At 40.1% G+C, this 19,001-nt stretch overlaps 1 protein-coding gene across 9 annotated transcripts in view; it reads right to left on the reverse strand.

Annotated features, from left to right (window-relative positions):
• Positions 1-13,015: 13,015 nt before the first annotated feature.
• arvcfb (ARVCF delta catenin family member b) overlaps positions 13,016-19,001 on the reverse strand; it is a 268,627-nt gene continuing 262,641 nt past the window's right edge. For all 9 annotated transcript variants that reach the window (XM_068006115.1, XM_068006116.1, XM_068006117.1 and 6 more), the window contains one exon: positions 13,016-15,018. Coding sequence is in view for 1 of the 9 variants with exons in the window: in XM_068006120.1 (XP_067862221.1) it covers positions 15,013-15,018 (6 nt within the window). In the remaining 8 variants the exon portion in view is untranslated. The remainder of the gene's footprint in view (positions 15,019-19,001) is intronic.

Genomic DNA, 19,001 nt, shown 5'->3' on the forward strand with positions numbered 1-19,001 from the left:
CCTATTTTCTTGTAACGTTAATTTGACTCTGTGCTTGAATTCTGTATCAAACCATTCTACATCCTTTGATAACAGTGGCGGAGCCAGTGGTCATGACACCCCCCCACCTCCCCCAATCAGGTGACATATCACATTGAGGTCGTCCAATTTTGTACTTTGGGACTTGGTCAAAAATACACATTTACTCACAACTTTTAAATTCCCGATTGCGAAAGGCATTGGAGAACAGAGTCACGGCTCAGCTGTGCCAAGTTGGCCAAATATGCACTTCGACCCCACCCCCTCCTTTGATGTTGGCTCCGCCGCTGTTAGATAAAAGCCTTTCATCACCTCGCTCCAATGACGCATTAGGTTAAAGCACCATCTTTTGTAGCTGCAAACCACACAGTGCAAGCAAGACCCAGGATGCATTCCTGGTCAGTGCTGAGTACACATTTCAGCCAGGCCAGCAGTTCAGTTGTGACAATTAACATTAGTGCCAGGGAGAGGTGGGAGAAAGAGGAAATCAACAACTTGCATTTATATAGCACCTTTAATGTAGTAAAGTGTCCTAAGACACTTCACAGGAACACAGACAAAAATTGACACCAAGCTAAAAGCGGGAGACATTAGGACATGTGATCGGAAGCTTGGTCAAAGAGGTAGGTTGTAAGGAGCATCTTTAAGAAGTAGAGAGGCGGAGAGGTTTAGCGAAGGAATTCCAGAGCTTAGGGCCTAGATGGCTGAAGGCATGGCCGCGAACGATGGGACGAAGGAAGTGGGGGATGCACAAGAAGCCAGAGTTGGAGGAACACAGAGATCTCGGAGGGTTGTAGGATTGGAAGAGGTTACAGGATAATGAAGGGTGAAGCCATGGATCAACCAGGATTCTTGCTGGAAAGTACATGTATGGGTATCAGGCTTGGCTGTGATGCCGTTGACAACTGGTCTGCTGACACTCACTCCCTAGGCTCACACAAGGCTGTTACCACTGTAGACCTGTATCCCAACATGGGTCAGCTTCTTTTGGAGGGCGAAAAATTGAAAGGGTGAGGGAAAAAAAAAAGAGAAGGAAGGTTGTTCTCTACGTCTCAAAAAGCTCCTATGAAGTAGAGGCAATCTCCTGACGTCATGCAGCTAATTTTTACAGCCATGCTTGGGTTACTATTGAATTGCTCTCGAGACAGAAAACATCTGAGCACGCAGTTTCTAATAAACTTGCTGTATCAGCAAAATTCATCAGAGCGCACAATCATAATCCATTACCAAAACAGGTTCCAATCGGAGAACAAATATTAGCATGATAATTATCACAAGTTAGTGGATTTCCTTGCTGAAGGAAACATTGGTCTATATGGTACAGCCTTTCAACTAATTATTATTCTGGAATTTAAACAAATACTAAGCCATAAGGATGCAGAAAAGGGGGAAGCATCTTCAACAAGGACACCAATTCCCTCCTGGAGAACATTCTTTAATGCTGCTTGACCCCTTCTTGTCCTAAATAGGTGCTTAAATATTCCATCACAAATGGCAAAAACATTTTTAAATAATCATTTGCAAGAATCCAAGATTAAAATCCCCAAAATATCAATGAGTAGGATGAATTTAATCAGTAACTTCATTGGAATAGCTGGAAGAATCATCTGCTAATTAAAATTTGTTTTGCTTAGAGATATAAATACATTTGCTTTCTCACATATAATTGTGTTTTTAAAATTTAATTTAAAAGAATTCTTCAGCATTTTAATTTTGTTTTGTAATTTCAGTTAGAGCTTTTTCTCCAACATCCAATTACTAAGACTATTAAAGCTAACTCACTCAATGGAAGCAATCTTAAAAGCAAAACAAAAGCAATTCAAAAATAGCTACCATATCAAACAGTCCCTAGAGGATTGCAGTTCAGTGATTTTCAGAGATGAGGTTCATGAAATTGTCATTTGGTACCCCATGTACTTTAGTGTAGATGTCACAGTTACTGCTTCAGTCAGCATCACTCCAACCTTCTCAGGACATCAAAGAGTAGAACTGCCCTGAATGTTGCAAAATACAATTAAGTTTTTTGAAAAAAAGTGAAACTAACTGAACTCATCTAAACTTGCACATGTGGTAGAAACAGGACATATGATGAGGAGAGGCACATGCACAAGTTCCACTTCTTATATCAAATTACATGGCTTGATTTATCAGATTACGAATACAGTGACATTAAACAGTAGCATTAGAAGAACACTTGCTGAAGCTCCCACGATGGCTAGGTGGGTAAGTGTGCTATCCAGTGTGGTACTGCACCATACAAACCAGGAAGGTCCCAAATTTGGTCCCACAACTGTACTGACACTGCCAATTTATGCCTGGATGGTGCTAAGTGTTCAACATTTGGCCTCAGTGACGCTGGATTAGGGAAGAGAAAAACTAGCCAGTCTTCCTCCTCCAGGTCACTCTTCAGAGACAACGAAAGACAAGACGAGGCTCAGCTGTGATGTCCCACATGATCAAGTGTCCTGACGATCTGCAGCCTAGGCTCACGAGGGAAGAAAAGCCACTTGGGTGAGTGTTGGGGGCTGGGGAGGGGTGCTGTTGGCAAATGAAGAATTATGCCCTAGCATAATTCAATACTTTTAGGATAGGAGGAACAAATAAAACTGGGGATTATATGGAAGAAAAATTGGTGAGAAACTTCAAATGTGATAAAGATGTATTAATCTTACTAAAATCACTTTATACAAAATATACAAAATACTTGGGAGCCTCAATAGTCTATTGATAATGTTTCTTAGTCAAGGCAAGATGCCTTGTGTTCGAAGCAATCCACCCAAGGGGCAGAGTAGCTGGACCAGACAAGTGAATTTCCTTTCCACTGAAATCAAATGGAGACATCTACAGCCACAAAGTGCCTGCACATCTGTTTCAAAGAGAAAACATGGCAACAGGGAAGCAAATAAAGTGAAGTTTACATCAAAGCAGATAATATGCAACCTCCTACAGTAGTGTTTTTCAAATTTTTCAGTTGCTGACCTAATTCAAATATTGTTACATATGATTGCATTGAAAACACTTGGCTAGAGTTTCACTTCAAATATTAGGGGACCCTCTATCCTAACTTCTGAAAGACAGTGACAATTACCGAAAGGAAAACGGTGTTATAATTGCAGAAAGGATGTTTTAACATACAGCGTCAACAAATACGGGCATCCCAATTTGAAAACTTATGCTTTACAGCTAAGGGCTGCACAGCGTCTTTGGAATATTAACTCTGGATAACCGGTAAGGTCACAAGAAATAGGAGCAGTAGTAAGCCACACGGCCCATCAAGCCTGCTCCACCATTCAATCTGATCATGCTGATCTTCGACCTCAACTCCACTTTCCTGCCCAATTCCCATATCCCTTGATTCCCCTAGAGTCCAAAAATCTATCTATCTCAACTTTGAATATATTCAATGACTCAATAGCCACAACTCTCTGGGGTAGAGAATTCCAAAGATTCCCGACCCTCTGAGTGAAGAAATTCCTCCTCATCTCAGTTAGGATCAGGCTCGTTTGTGATATCTCCTCCATGGTCAGAAAGGTACATTACACAGACTCACTCAAAGCTTCTAGCACGTAGCTAACTGCACAACATCTTGAGTTCTCAACTTCCGAAGAAGGACGTGAGAAAGTTGGATTTAAAAATTCCTCTGTTGGCCACAATAATATTAATTTCATCAGGTTATATGTCCTTTCTAGACACTGGTTTTTCAAAGCATTGTGAGCTTATAAGGTTGCTGCTGTTCCTTAAGTGGACACCAATCACTTTGTGCAGCCAGTATAAGTGCACGTACTAGGCGGCATGCTGCCGAAGCTGGGAAGAACTTCAATTAAGGACTTGCCTGTTAAATGATAATTATTACATGCATTAGATATTACAATATACATAACATTTCTATTGGTATTTGATAGTTAAATTGAAAGTTTAGGAGTGAAAAGTAACTGAAGTGCTAATTGCATAGCACCAGCAAAAAGGGCAACAGTTATAATTAACACCTTGTCCTGTTAAAATTTCTCTCAATTGTGTAAAGTATACACAAATCTTACCAATCTAAAAATGCACACTGATTTATAGAGATGCCTCTTCACATGCATATTGTACAACATTTTAATCTGTTTTCTTCAACACAGTAAGATGGCATTTGTCCCATTAATTCATGACTGCATTTGAAATTTATTTCTTCAATTTCCTCTTTCCTTAAATGGTGCACATAGTCAGCAGATTTCTTTCTTACTATTTCAAACAACCACCACTTATTTAGGGCCATTAACGTGAAGAAATATCCCAATGCACTTCATAAAGAGGTGCAAAGAAGGTGATAGCAAGCAAGTGTAGGGAATTCCTTATTTTGTGAAATTCTTGGACACTGGATGAATAGTCAAGCAAAGAAAGTCACCCTCACTCATGGTGGTTTCGTTAATCAAAAGTAATTATTTAATGATGTTATCATTCATACTAGCATTCATGAAGCAAAATCAAACCATACATGTGACTTTCCTCTATAAAATCCCATTATACACTTAATTTGCAACGTTATGTAATGACTTAACAATTCATACACACATTAGGCAAATCATTAATACATATACAACCTTTAAACCAAGGCTTTTGCTCATCAGGCCTGAAGGTTGATCAGCTCTTCAGTACTGGAGGTCCTCCTCTTCTTGCATGATGTTCAACTGCAGTGTGTATTCCTTGTGACTGCCGGGTGGTAAAGAAAAGAGCCTGGTCTTCTCTCAAAGTCGTCTTTTTATGTTGATTTTTTACCAATAGGACGTAGGATTGGGGAGGGTTAGTTTTTCCAATTGCTCCCTGTGGCTATGCCTCAATCATTAACATACTTCAATGATTGACAGTTTAGGCTTTGATCATGTGACTGGAGATCCTTTGATGCAGACAAGACCATGTGCTCAAACGATCGGTTGTAAAAGGCCTCTTTACTGTCTCTGTTTATGGCCTTTCATGCAGAGATAGCCCCCTTACATTTCTACACAGGCATTCTTAATGGTCCTTGCATCTCCAATTTTGATTGCTCCAGTGGCTTCAAATCCATTCCTTATACCATTTGACTGAATGCTGGGTGCAATACTATTTGATATTCTACAATTCCCAGTTCTTTTGAACAGATTACCAGATATGAACGAGAGGCCTATGCTTGTTTCACACCAATCAGAGCTTTCCTGATCCGAAGCCTTTGATGTATGTCTTTGTTGCCTTTTCTTACAGCACCCCCTGCTGTGTGGAGAAACTTGTGCTCCCAAAAGCTGATGTGTTTTGAAAGGCTGACAAATGGTACGTTGGCCTTAATTACAAGAGAATTTGAGTACAGGAATAAAGATATCTTACTGCAATTATATAGGGGCTTGGTGAGACCGCACCTGGAGTATTGTGTACAATTATGGTCTCCTTACCTAAGAAAGGATATACTTGCTATAGAGGGAGTGCAATGAAGGTTCAACACACTGATTCCTGGAATGGCAGAATTGTCGGTTGAGGAGACATTGAGTAGACTAGGCCTGTATTCTCTAGAGTTTAAAAGAATGAGAGGTGATCTCATTGAAATATATAAAATTCTTACAGGGTAGATGCAGGGAGCATGTTTCCCCTGGGTGGGGAGCAGAGAACCAGGTGGTCACAGTCTCATAATAAGGGGTAGGCAATTTAGGGCTGAGATGAGGAGAAATTTCTTCACTCAGAGGGTGGTGAATCTTTGGAATTCTCTACCCCAGAGGGCTGTGGAGGCTCAGTCATTGAGTACATTCAAAACAGAGAGAGATAGATTTCTAGATAGTAAAAGGCATCAAAGGATATGGGGATGATGCAGGAAAACGGTGTTGAGGTAGATGATCAGCCACGATGTTGTTGAACGGCGGAATAGGTTCAAGGGGCCGAATGGCCTACTCCTGCTCCTATTTCTTATGTTCTTATGCTTTAAGCTCAATATTAACCATCTAGCTTATTTATTTATTAATCTAGATATCTGTCCACAGTAAGATATCTTCAATCCTGAAACTCATACTTCTCCAATGCCATAAGCATCAGTGAAGGAAAAATAGGATTTGCGAGAACAGAGTTTACCACATTCTGTGTCTTTGTTTATAAGGGGTACAGTTAACACTTTCCTTCAAATATCTTTTGTTAAAGGGGTTTTGAACCCCACACAAGGAAAGTGTTATAATCTGAAGGTGACAAAGTCACGTACAAGACTTTCAGTGGGTTAGATAATAGATAGGGTGAAACAGAACACCAAGATTATGAATGATTTGGCTCAACCTGTGTGTGGCCAGGGAGGGGGATGACATCAGTGGCAAATGATTGGAATTTGTGGCGGGGGCAACGATGATAGCTTTGGCCTTCCCAATGGAGGAAACTGTGACTAATCCAAGATTTGATATAGGATTTGCAGTCTGACAGCAAGGAGACAATCAAAGGGTCAAGAGGTGGAGAGGTAGAGATGGTATCGTAGTTGTATCTGTGATAGCTAACCCCCATGCCTCTGCTGTCACCAAGGGGCAATATACAAAAAGGGATGAAAAGGGAACAAGGATAGGCCTCGAGTTACCTCAGAGGTGAGGATGCAGGGGAGGGAAAAGGAGCCATTGCTGGAGATAAACTGCTGTGCTGTAGAATCTGGCAAGGGCAGTCAAAGGAAGCTGGATAATGAAGAGGAAGTATTATTAGACGCAAATAGTATGGTTAACTATATCAAATGCTGTGGAAAGTCTGAGGTATTGAGGATGACAATTGTGACTTTGGCTCTGGCTGATCCAGCGCTGAAGGAGAGAAGCCAGACTGGAAAGATTCAAACTGGGAGTTTAAGACATTTTATTTCTCTCGGCCTCCTACTATGCACCAGTCCCAGCCAAGAGGCAGACGTCATGCACCCAGGCTTCACTGATGCTTCTCTTGCCCAAATACTACCACCAAATCCTGGTGACTTAAATGTAATTTTTTTCTCACATTCCACAGGAAGGCTTGGCCTCCAAATTGCTACCTCCCAATAATACATCTAAAATCACAACCTTGCACCAAACTATTGTGGTACAACGCCCCTTCTGCAGTCCTGTGCAACATCTACTCGTTCATGTTTCAACTAGTTGCACACTAATTCAAGGAAGGAGGAAAAATACAAGTAGGTTCAACCCCCAAAGCAAGGTAGACTGCCTTAGTAGGTCAAGTAAGCTGCAGGGCTGATGGTGTCAGATAGTGTTGTAAGATTGGAACATCCTTTTCTTTTAAACAACAACACAATGGGGGAGGGGAGGGGAGGGAAGAAAGAAAGAAAAAAAAAATATTTTCAATGCAATGATTGCATTTTGTATCCAATTGGCTACCTCACCTTAAAAGAAAAAAAGGATACAAAATTGGATTGACGACAGAAGACAGAGGGTGGTTGTATAGGGTTGTTTTTCAAACTGGAGGCCTGTGACCAGCGGTGTGCCTCAGGGATCGGTGCTGGGTCTGCTGTTATTTGTTACTTATATTAATGATTTGGATGAGAATTTAGGAGGCATGGTTAGTAAGTTTCCAGATGACACCACGATTGGTGGCATTGTGGACAGTGAAGAAGGTTATCTAGGATTGCAACGGGATCTTGATAAATTGGGCCAGTGGGCCGATGAATGGCAGGTGGAGTTTAATTTAAATAAATGTGAGGTGATGCACTTTGGTAGATCGAATCGGGCCAGGACCTACTCCGTTAATGGTAGGGCGTTGGGGAGAGTTATAGAACAAAGAGATCTAGGAGTACAGGTTCATAGCTCCTTGAAAGTGGAGTCACAGGTGGATAGGGTGGTGAAGAAGGCATTCAGCATGCTTGGTTTCATTGGTCAGAACATTGAATACAGGAATTGGGATATCTTGTTGAAGTTGTACAAGACATTCGTAAGGCCACACTTGGAATACTGTGTACAGTTCTGGTCACCCTATTATAGAAAGGATATTATTAAACTAGAAAGAGTGCAGAAAAGATTTACTAGGATGCTACCGGGACTTGATGGTTTGACTTATAGGGAGAGGTTGGATAGACTGAGACTTTTTTCCCTGGAGAGTAGGAGGTTTAGGGGTGATCTTATAGAAGTCTATAAAATAATGAGGGGCATAGATAAGGTAGATAGTCAAAATCTTTTCCCAAAGGTAGAGGAGTCTATAACGAGGGGGGCATAGATTTAAGGTGAGAGGGGAGAAATACAAAAGGGTCCAGAGGGGCAATTTTTTCACTCAAAGGGTGGTGAGTGTCTGGAACGAGCTGCCAGAGGGAGTAGTGGAGGCGGGTACAATTTTGTCTTTTAAAAAGCATTTGGACAGTTACATGGGTAAGATGGGTATAGAGGGATATGGGCCAAGTGCAGGCAATTGGGACTAGCTTAGTGGTATAAACTGGGCGACATGGACATGTTGGGCCGAAGGGCCTGTTTCCATGTTGTAAACTTCTATGATTCTAAAATAAGAGAAATTCATCAAAAGATACAGAGCTCAGCTCCAACAGGGAAGCTTTGAACTTCTATTCAGACTGCAGGGGGTTTGAATCCAATGCCCTTTATCTTTGTTAAATGAAGCATCTTGCAATGACATTGCACTCACTTACAGGGGAAAACTAATCCAGTAGGGACACCTCTCACCATGACAACCTGCACAAAAAAAAACCTTTAAGTGGCGCATGGTCGGCTGAGATAGAGATAAAAGGCAGCAAAATTCTATTTTTTTTTAAAAACTCAATTTTCCACAAGGTACAATATCCTTTCAAAACAATTTAATTGAGGTGTGCCATTCACTTCTTCCAAATGGTTTTCTCGTCTATTTGTACTGGAGTTTTTTTTGTTCGAAAATGTTATACTGATCTGGTGGAAACTGCTGTTTGAAATTTGCTTTGTGTTACTAAAGACACACAAGCTGAAAATCACCACTTGTTCTAGTCTCAAGAAACCAAAAAAAAAGCTGGTTTGTATTCATGACGCAGCTCAGGATGAGCATCATTTCTGCATAAGGTCCAGTGGTGTGATTAAAATCTAGAAACACTTGAGGTTAATCTATCAAAAAAAATCAGTCTTGCCTAGCCAATTGATTTTGTGAGGTTACAGCAGTTGCTTTGATACAAAGGACAAAAGTTTGATGCTGGGAGAAATTGCACATTATAGTGAGACAACTAGAACATAAATCAGAATTTCCTTAATGGTTAACGGTAATTTTTCTTTTAGTAAGCTAATTTTTACAATTGAACCTGACCAAAAGTCCAGAATCTTAGAAAAAGTCCATGAGGTGATTTGCACTTTCAGACATGATTCTTCATGCATTTATCCAAAAGCTTGAATAAAATTTTGCAGGCTCAGGCAGAAGGGTGACAGATACTGTTCAATACAGAGAAACATGTGCATCTCTCCAGGTGATACTGCTGAACTCAAGACCAAATCTGGCCCCAGTGACCCAGAACATTACCATCAAGTAACATTACAAAGACTCAGGTGTAGAAGGGTTTGATCCGACTTGTTGAAGCTGCTTTGGGGGCTCAACCTCCACAGATAAAAACGATGGTGGCTCTGCTTAGGGCTAAATGGACCATTACATTGCTGACAGAGCTGTATATATTCAATATATTATGAAAACTAAATTTAAACTATGGTTAGGGATCACCAGCCATTAAATAACTCAATTTCAGAAAAATGTAAGGAATGCCACACAATGTTTCAGTATATTAGTTTTTGTGGAGTGGTGGAAAGTGAAAATTTTAATATTTGTCCTATATTCAGAGATTTTAGGGCATTTATGGGATATTACAGTTTAAAAATAGGAACCTTGCTTACTCAATGGTTTAGGTAGTTAAGACAGTGAATAGCTGCACCATATATTTCAGTAAGGTCCCAGGTTTGATCCCCAGTTTGTGCTGAGCTAGCAGAACTCAGCTAAGGCAATGGTAGCGGCACCAATGCCTGCTCCAGGTTCCTAACCAGCAACCAACACTGAATTGTCAGACAAGGGCAGGATCTGACTCACCCTGTGGTTCACACAAAGAACAGCTACTTGTTTGAGCTAGTGGAGTGTGCCTGGAGCCCACAGAACCGCACCCCAGCAAGGAGTCAATGTCTTGAGGAAAGTAAACATTCGCAGAAAAAAGGAATCTCAAATAGCCCAAGACATTTGGCTGTCTGCATCACTGCACAGAAGTTTCTGCAAATTCAAGCTTTTGAACACTTCTCTGATTAAGTTTACATAAGAACATAAGAAATAGGAGCAGGAGTGGGCCAATCGGCCCCTCGAGCCTGCTCCGCCATTCAATAAGATCATGGCTGATCTAATCCTAACCTCAAATCTAAATTCATGTCCAATTTCCTGCCCGCTCCCCGTAACCCCGAATTCCCTTTACTTCTAGGAAACTGTCGATTTCTGTTTTAAATTTATTTAATGATGTAGCTTCCACAGCTTCCTGGGGCAGCAAATTCCACAGACCTACTACCCTCTGAGTGAAGAAGTTTCTCCTCATCCCAGTTTTGAAAGAGCAGCCCCTTATTCTAAGATTATGCCCCCTCGTTCTAGTTTCACCCATCCTTGGGAACATCCTTACCGCATCCACCCGATCAAGCCCCTTCACAATCTTAGATGTTTCAATAAGATCGCCTCTCATTCTGCTGAACTCCAATGAGTAGAGTCCCAATCTACTCAACCTCTCCTCATATGTCCGCCCCCTCATCCCCGGGATTAACCGAGTGAACCTTAGTTCCAATAGCTGCCTGGAAAATGTTCAAATCGTAGTTGCACTGCTCAGTTAACAGTTTGTTAAAAATGTCACCAGTGTTCTTACAAAGTACCGAGTTCTTACAAAGTTCTCTTCATTATAACAGTAACTACACTTCAAAAAATACTTGATTGGCTGTGAAGCATTTTGGAAAGTCCTGAGGTCATGAAAGGTGCTATATAAGCGCAAGTCTGTTGTATCTTCCTTTGCTGCTTTCTATTTGTTATAGTTCAAAGTGGGTTGACTGAGTCTTGAATGCAGTTTAATGCATTCTGATCAATTCTATCAGTAAAACTGCTGGCTAAAATCACTAATCCCCATAGTTTCAAGTATTTGCCCGTATATGCTGTCACAAGCATGACTCAAAAAACTGATCAAATACTGATGTACTTTTTTTTCCCCATAAGTACATTTTAGCTAAGGAGAACCTTTGTACATCAATGGGTTCTTCAGAGTTTTCAGATGGATCAGTGAACATGATTAATGTAACTTTGTTGGTCTGATCACAGGCTTGCATGGGCTCAGCTATGACAGTATTTTGACTATTCCCCGTGGGGTCCTGGTTCATTATGAATCAGAGACCCATTGCTGAACTAGCGCTCAAGTTCACTTGTGAATAAATCAATTTCTACACCAAGAGTGTTCAGAATACCTTACTCCAAAATAAGAATGTGTTAAATTAGAAGCTGGTTGCAACCTTCTTGATTATATATATATATATATATATATTAATGACTTTGACTTGAGTGTATAGTGCACAATTTCAAAATTTGCAGATGACACAAAATTTGGCAGGGTAGTGAACAGCAAGGAGGATAGTAATAGACTTCAAGACGACAGACAGGCTGGTGGAATGAGCGGACACATAGCAGATGAAATTTAACAGAAAAAGTGTGAAGTGATACATTTTGGTGGGAAGAACGAGAGGCAATATAAACTAAAGGGTACAATTCTAAAAAGGAGTGCAGGAACAGAGATCTGGGGGTATATGTGCACAAATCATTGAAAGTGGCAGGGCAAGTTGAGAAAATGGTGAAGAAAGCATACAGGATCCCGGGCTTTATAAATAGAGGCAGAGAGTACAAAAGCGAGGTGGTTATGATGAACCTTTATAAAACACTGGTTCAGCCACAACTGGAGTATTGTGTCCAATTCTGGGCATTGCACTTTAGGAAGGATGTGAAGGCCTTAGATAGGGTGCAGAAGAGACTTACTAAAATAATTCCCAGGATGAGGGACTTCAGTTACATGGATAGACTGAAGAAGTTGGGGTTGGTCTCTAGAGCAGAGAAGGTTGAGAAGAGATTTGATAGAGGTGTTCAAAATCATGAAGGGTCTAGACAGAATAGATAGAGAAGAACTGTTCCCACTGGCAGAAGGGTCAAGAATCAGAGGACATAGATTTAAGATGATTCACAAAAGAACCAAAGGGAACAAGAGGAAAAACTTTTTATTTAAAGAACACAGCGAGTGGTTATGATCTAGAATGCACTGCCTGAGGGGATGGTGGAGGCAGATTCAATCATGGCTTTCAAAAGGGAATTGGATACTACTTGAAGGGAAAAAAATTTGCCGGGCTATGGCGGGGGAGTGGGACTAGCTGGATTGCTCTTGCAGAGCCAGCATGGACTCGATGGGCCAAATGGCTTACTTCCGTGCTGTTACCATTCTATGATTCTAAGTGAATACCTTTTAAATCCATTCATAGCAAACACTTGAAACTTTTAACCTTTAAAGCTTACTGGGAAATCTGCACTCAAGGGTTTAGAAGTTACAATGAGCAGAAGGTCAAGTTCCAAAGAATGAAGTCATTGCTGTTCATTGAAACAACTGAGGGCTTCCATAAATGCACAATAATGAACCTAAAATTAAGAATAAATCACAGGAGTTCAGTCTTTTTTCAGTGAACTGACAATGAAATAGTTCACTTATTTGGCACAGGAGCTCTTGCAGCACACGTTGGACAAAATGCTCAACTCCAGTAATCAGGAATGGTCAAGAAGTGGACCTCCAAGCACAAGGTTTCAGGTACAGAGAGTTAATAAATTAGACATACACAACAAAAACTGTTCCAGTATTACTAAGGCGGCAGGCTTCCTTCAACACGACCTCGACTTACCCGATCCAAGTGTGTGCCGCACGGCATCAAGTTCAGAGTCTGGCTTAACATCTAAAAATATTTACTGCTGACTGAAGAGTTTTGCTGGCTCAATGAGCAGTAATCCTTACAAACGAGCTGCACAAATCTGATGAATAGTTTGAAAAAAAACACAGAACCATTTCCAGGTATTGTTTATTGAAAACACACCAAGTTGTTAATTCTACAAACCTGGTTCAACAAGCTTTCTATCTGCTGCAGGATATTAGTGGAATTAAACATAATACATTCGGTCACTGTAGCATAGTTCTAAGAAAGCGTAAATCATTGTTAAGTGTAATTTATAATACAGTGTAATGCAATGCAATGCAAAACCCACCAGTATAAACTACAGTTATGCTAAGAGTAATATATATATTATATATATATATATATATATAAAAACACATTATCATCTTTTTCTACCATGAAAAGTTTAAGGCACATGATAGTACAAACACATTTGCCACTAATAACCAGAAGTTTCCAGAAATCTGAACAGTAATATCTACAACCAGAATGGCAGACCTTGCTTGTTGTTTCTTCAAAGCCGTCACCTGCAGCACATACTACACAAAAGAAATGTAATTAGAAGGTCACTAACAGCTCTTGTAATGTACTTCAAGACCTTCTCCATTTTCCAACCCTTTGGTAACAAACGAGAATTAACAGCAAATGTTGTGTCTATACCATCCAATGACACTGTTTTGGCAATACGTATTCCAGTTCATCCTTCAGGTACTTTAGTATTTGAAGAAAAGCACTGCTTCAGAATTAACCCCCTTTCAAAAAAAAAATTAAGATACTGTTCTGCTTCAAAATGGCATTGCAAAAAGTCAAGCCAGTATTGTTAGACACGATGGACACATATTGTACATGCCAGTTATTACGAATACAAAGTAAATTCAGCTCCTCCAGTAATTTGGAAGCACGTGAAGAAAGTCAGTTTAAATATGTTGTTTCCAGGCATTCAGGTTGAAAGTTCACAGTTTGTAATTCAGCTGCGAGAAGTAATAATCAATTGGAATTTTACACGACAAAACTCTTTTTTGAGTAAAAAGACTCAAAGTACAATGGTTCAAAATACATACACAAACTTGTCGCACTGGAATAGAACCCAATTTCCTTCAATTCTTTGATTTATTTGCGGGGTGGGGGGGGACTCTTTTTGTTTCTTCATTATATAGACTGGTCCAGCACCAAAGTCACGTGTCATGCTGGTTCTGAATGTATAAAGACTAAAGTGGGCCATAAACTGCAGAGCATCCCAATAATGTTAAGGGTTAAATCATCATTCCACAATCAGTAAAATCCAGAATGGAACTGGGTAAACGTACGAAATGGCAAAAAAGTTAAATGTCACCTATGCATTACAATTTGCTTCCATATTTCAATAGCTGGCACCATTCTGCCCCAGTCTATTGAAATATTTTGTATTTTCTTCATGGAACATGTAACATCTCAATTATAACTGTACATTTACACCAATTCAATAAAACCAGCAGTGTAAGTAAAGTGAGCTTACTCAGCTGATTAACTTCAAAGCCTTCTCTCCTCACCTATCAAACTCTTTTCTCTATTCACTTTCTTCATCCCAGCAGCTGTGCATTCATCTCATCTGCTTCACTCAGAACACAAAATCCTTCGTAAAATGAAAACAAATTTAAACTTGGTTTTCACAGTTCGAAAAGGAAGTGCTAGCAAAGTTATGGTAAATGGTTTTAATTGAAAAAAAACTATCTTGAAACCAGTTCTTAAAAGCAATGAAAGATTTTTTTTTAAAAAAAACACCCTCTTGGCCTCTTTTCTCTTCACCGCATAACATTCTCTCATCATCCTACATACCACCCTCTGAAAAGATTTCAAAAGAAATCTAGCCAACCAGACAAAAGCTTATTTTTTGGGCATGAGGCTGCTACATTTGGAGCCCCAAAGTTACAACTGTATTGCAACTTTCCATTCTTTCACATCCCTCCCCCCTCCCGGAAAGATGTGTTATTTTATGATTTGACCCATGGGATTCTTTTTTCCAACTCTTTAAAGTTAGTCGATAGCTTCTGTGAAATGAAGTCCTCCAAATCTAATGGCAGTGGTGAATAATGAGATCATCTGTATAGTGTTCAGTAACTGCTGCATTTCATGCCTGGAATAAACAAGTTTGGGAAAAGAAAAACAAGTTATAGGTTGTGGAAATAGATCAGTATCAAATTGTGTATGCTCCAGTTGTCACTGGACACATTTTCCTGGACTGATAATGCCACCTGTTCTGTAGAGTAATTGTTAAAAATTATTTCCTTTTTGGAAATAATCCCCTCCAAAGGGATCTGGGGGTACAGATACACAAATCACAAAGTAGCGACACAAGTTATTAAGGCCATAAAAAAGACAAACCAAGCACTGGGGTTCATTTCTAGAGGGACAGAATTGAAAAGCAGAGATGTTAAACTTGTATAGAACCTTGGTTAGACCACACTTGGAGTACCATTCACAGTTCTGGTCTCCATATTATAAAAAGGATATAGAGGCACTGAAGGTGCAAAAAAGATTCACATGGATGATACCAGTAATGGGGAGATATACCTATTAGGAAAGGCTGAACAGACTGGGGCTCTTTTCTCTAGGAAAGAGAAGTTTGAGGGGTGACCTGATAGAGGTCTTTAAGATGATGAAATGGTTTGATAGCATAAATGCAGAGAAAATGTTTCCACTTGTGGGGGAGTCCAAAACCAGAGGTCATCAATACAAGAATCACTAATAAATCCAATAGGGAATTCAGGGGAAACTTCTTTACCCAGAGTGTGGAACTCCTACCACACCCAGTAGTTGAGGCAAATAGCATAGAAGTATTTACGGGGAAGCTGGATAAACACACGAGTGAGAAAGGAATAGAAGGGTGTGCTGGTAGGGGTAGATGAAGTCGGGAGGAGGCTCGTGTGGAGCATAGACCAGGTGGGCCGAATGGCCTGTTTCTGTGCTATCAATCCCAATCATCTTAACTCAATGTAATAATTCCTTGCAGTCGTGAGGGTCAAATATCCAGTCCAAGGGAGGCCGTTTCCCAGCCTGTGCTATTAAGAGCATCCTTAGGTTTCATAAATAGGTGAATTTTAAGATTGATAAAGCTCAATAAAACTGAATAATGCTGCAAAACTACAGTCATCCCAACTTGCTTGCACTCTGCCTTATACACAAATTTACTGAGCAGCTTGTTCATTTTTTGTTTGAACACTCTGCAATCCATTTAAGTGTATCTTTTCCTGCATAATCATAGAAAATTTATGGCACAGGAGGCCATTCAGGCCATCGTGTCCACACTGGCTGAAAATGAGCCACCCAGCCTAATCCCACTTTCCAGCAATTGGTCCGTAGCCTTGTAGGTCACGGCACTTCAGGTGCACATCCAGGTGTACTTAAATGAGTTGAGAGTTTCTGCCTCTAACACCCTTTCAGACAGAGAGAGTGTTTCAGACCCCCACCACCTTCTGGGTGAAAAAAAAAAATCTTTCTTCAACTCCCCTCTAATCCTTCTACCAATCACTTCAAATCTATGCCCCCGGTTACTGACCTCTCTGCTAAGGGAAATAGGTCCTTCCTACCCACTCTATCTAGGCCCCTCATAATTTTGTACACCTCAATTAAATCACCCCTCAGCCTCCTCTGTTCCCAAGAGAACAACCCCAGTCTGTCCAATCTTCCCTCATGGCTAAAATTCTCCAGTCCTGACAACATCCTCGTAAATCTCCTCTGTATCCTCTCTAGTGCAATCACATCTTTCCTGTGATGCGGTGACCACAACTGTACACAGTACTCAAGCTGTGACCTAACCCATTACATTTCTCTCATATACTGGGGAGAATGGCATGACGACGACTGCAGAGCACCCGAGAACAGCAGAGTGTTGGCTGTTTGAATTGGGATTTGATCAGAAGAGAGATTAGTCAAGTCTCATAACAATTACTCTCTCTAGCAGGATGACAAAGAGAAAGTTTATCCTGTACAAAGATATCTACAGTTAATCAGTAGCACCAAGGAAACAGGCTCATAATTATGGATTGAGCTGTTTGTGGCTCTCATTTTAACGTAACACATTCTGACAGACTATGAGCAGGACCTATTCAAATAATAGAAGGATAAACTAGGTAACTATAGACCAACATAACCTAACTTTCATTGCAGGCAACTTCTTAGAATCAATAACTTATGATTAAATTAGCCAACATTTAATGATGCATAGGATAATAAAGGACAGGCAGCATGGATTTGTTAAAGGAAAGTCATGTTTGCCCATTTTAATAGGAGCTTTTGAAGAGCGATTGATTGCATAGATAAAGGGAATGCAGTAGATGCTGTGCATGTTCATGATATTAGATAAGGTGTCTCATTGGAGGCTTGCTATAAAAATATGGCCTAAGAATAAATATAGCAGCATGGATAGAAAGTTGGATGAGCAAACAGCAAGAAAGAGTCTTCAGAAGGACATGAAAAAGGTTAGCAGAATGGGCAGAAATATGGCAGATGCAATTTAATGCGGAGAAGTGTGAGGTCATGCATTTTGGGAGGAAAAACCAGGAATGTGAACATATGCTTAATGGAAAAATGCTAAAGGGTGCGGTGTAACAGAAATACCTATGGGTGCAAATATATAATTCCTCTGAAAGTGCAGGTACATAAAGTCTTAAAAGGCCAATAACATCTTGGGTTTTAAAACTACAGCACAGAAGACAAAAGCAGAGATTATCAATTTGTTGGTTAGGTCACAGACTACAGTGCACAGTTTTGTGCACCCCAATACAGAAGTGGTATTAAAGGATATAGCAAAGTTCCACCAGGATGATACCAGAAAGTAGAAACTATAGTTATGAGATACTGGGACTATTTCTACTGGATTAGCAAAGGCCAAGAGGGGATTTAATTGAGGTTTCTAAAATGATGAAGGGTTTTGATAGGGAAAAACTACTTCCTCTGGTTGGGGTGTTATGTTGAAGTATTAATTTAAAATGGTCACTAATTTTGGAGAGAGGAGTTAGGAGAAATCTCTTGATAGAGTTGTTTGAGCATGGAATGCTTTGTCTTCGGTCCTTTATAACTGGAACAGGTTGTAGTTTAATGGCCTTTTTGCTCATCCCTGCATCATGACAGCATTCATTGTAGGATCCAGGGGCTCCTTCCATAACTGAGACAAAGATCATTGCATTTTTTTAAGGCAAGAGTAGATAAAACTTGGAAGCAGAGGAAGATACAGGGAAGTAGGATTAGTTTAGGATTGCTCGAACAAAGACTGCTTTAGCAAAGACCCAACACCCAAACATGGTGGGCCAAATGGCCCCTTTCTGTGCTGCAAACTGCTAATGTTCTGTCGGACTTCTCACTGCTGTCGCTGAAGACAATTCCAGGGCTGTACTGAACAGAGAAAGTGAACATCATATTTTGGTGAATGTCCAGCATCTCCAGTTAAGATGACACTGAATTTTTCCTGTGGCATATTATCCCTTTGTACAGCAGTGAAGGATCCTGGTCTTGGTTTCAGCTAGAGAGCATGTCACAGCCCCTTAAGTACACAGCCTTAAAAAAATATATTCCGCACATATTTTCCAGCTGTTCTCTTCATGGAAGAAACCTCGATAGAAGGGCAGACTATTTCATTTTACAAACTTGCTGGAAGGAACAATCGATATCTTGGTTTATCAATTTAGCCATTGCTCTGTTCAAGGGATGGCCCAGTGACGATACTCGTTCCTTAATTAAACAGTATTTGATAAAATCAAAGGTTCTGTATCTCTTTTACGTTGACCTACAAGGTAGGTTAGAAACTGATTTTTTCTGATTCAGTTTATTCTGATAATCATGGTGGCATTGACAAATCCAGGAAAAAGACAACAAGTGACATAGCTAGTAGTTGGACAACAACAACAATTTAAGTAGGAGACACAATTACATAAAAACTGAAAAATGAAGCAAGGCATTAAACTAGCTAGGAAATTATTTAAAGCAAATTTAAATTGGCAACATGTTTTACAAAATAAATGTTTGATGGAGCAGTATGAATTACTTGACAGTATGGAGGCTGCTGTGAGATTTGAGACTAGAAATAATGCAAATCAGAAAAGGACATCAAAGCAGAGTCGG

The sequence above is a fragment of the Heptranchias perlo genome, chromosome 25, assembly GCF_035084215.1.
Source record: "Heptranchias perlo isolate sHepPer1 chromosome 25, sHepPer1.hap1, whole genome shotgun sequence".
Classification (NCBI taxonomy): domain Eukaryota; kingdom Metazoa; phylum Chordata; class Chondrichthyes; order Hexanchiformes; family Hexanchidae; genus Heptranchias; species Heptranchias perlo.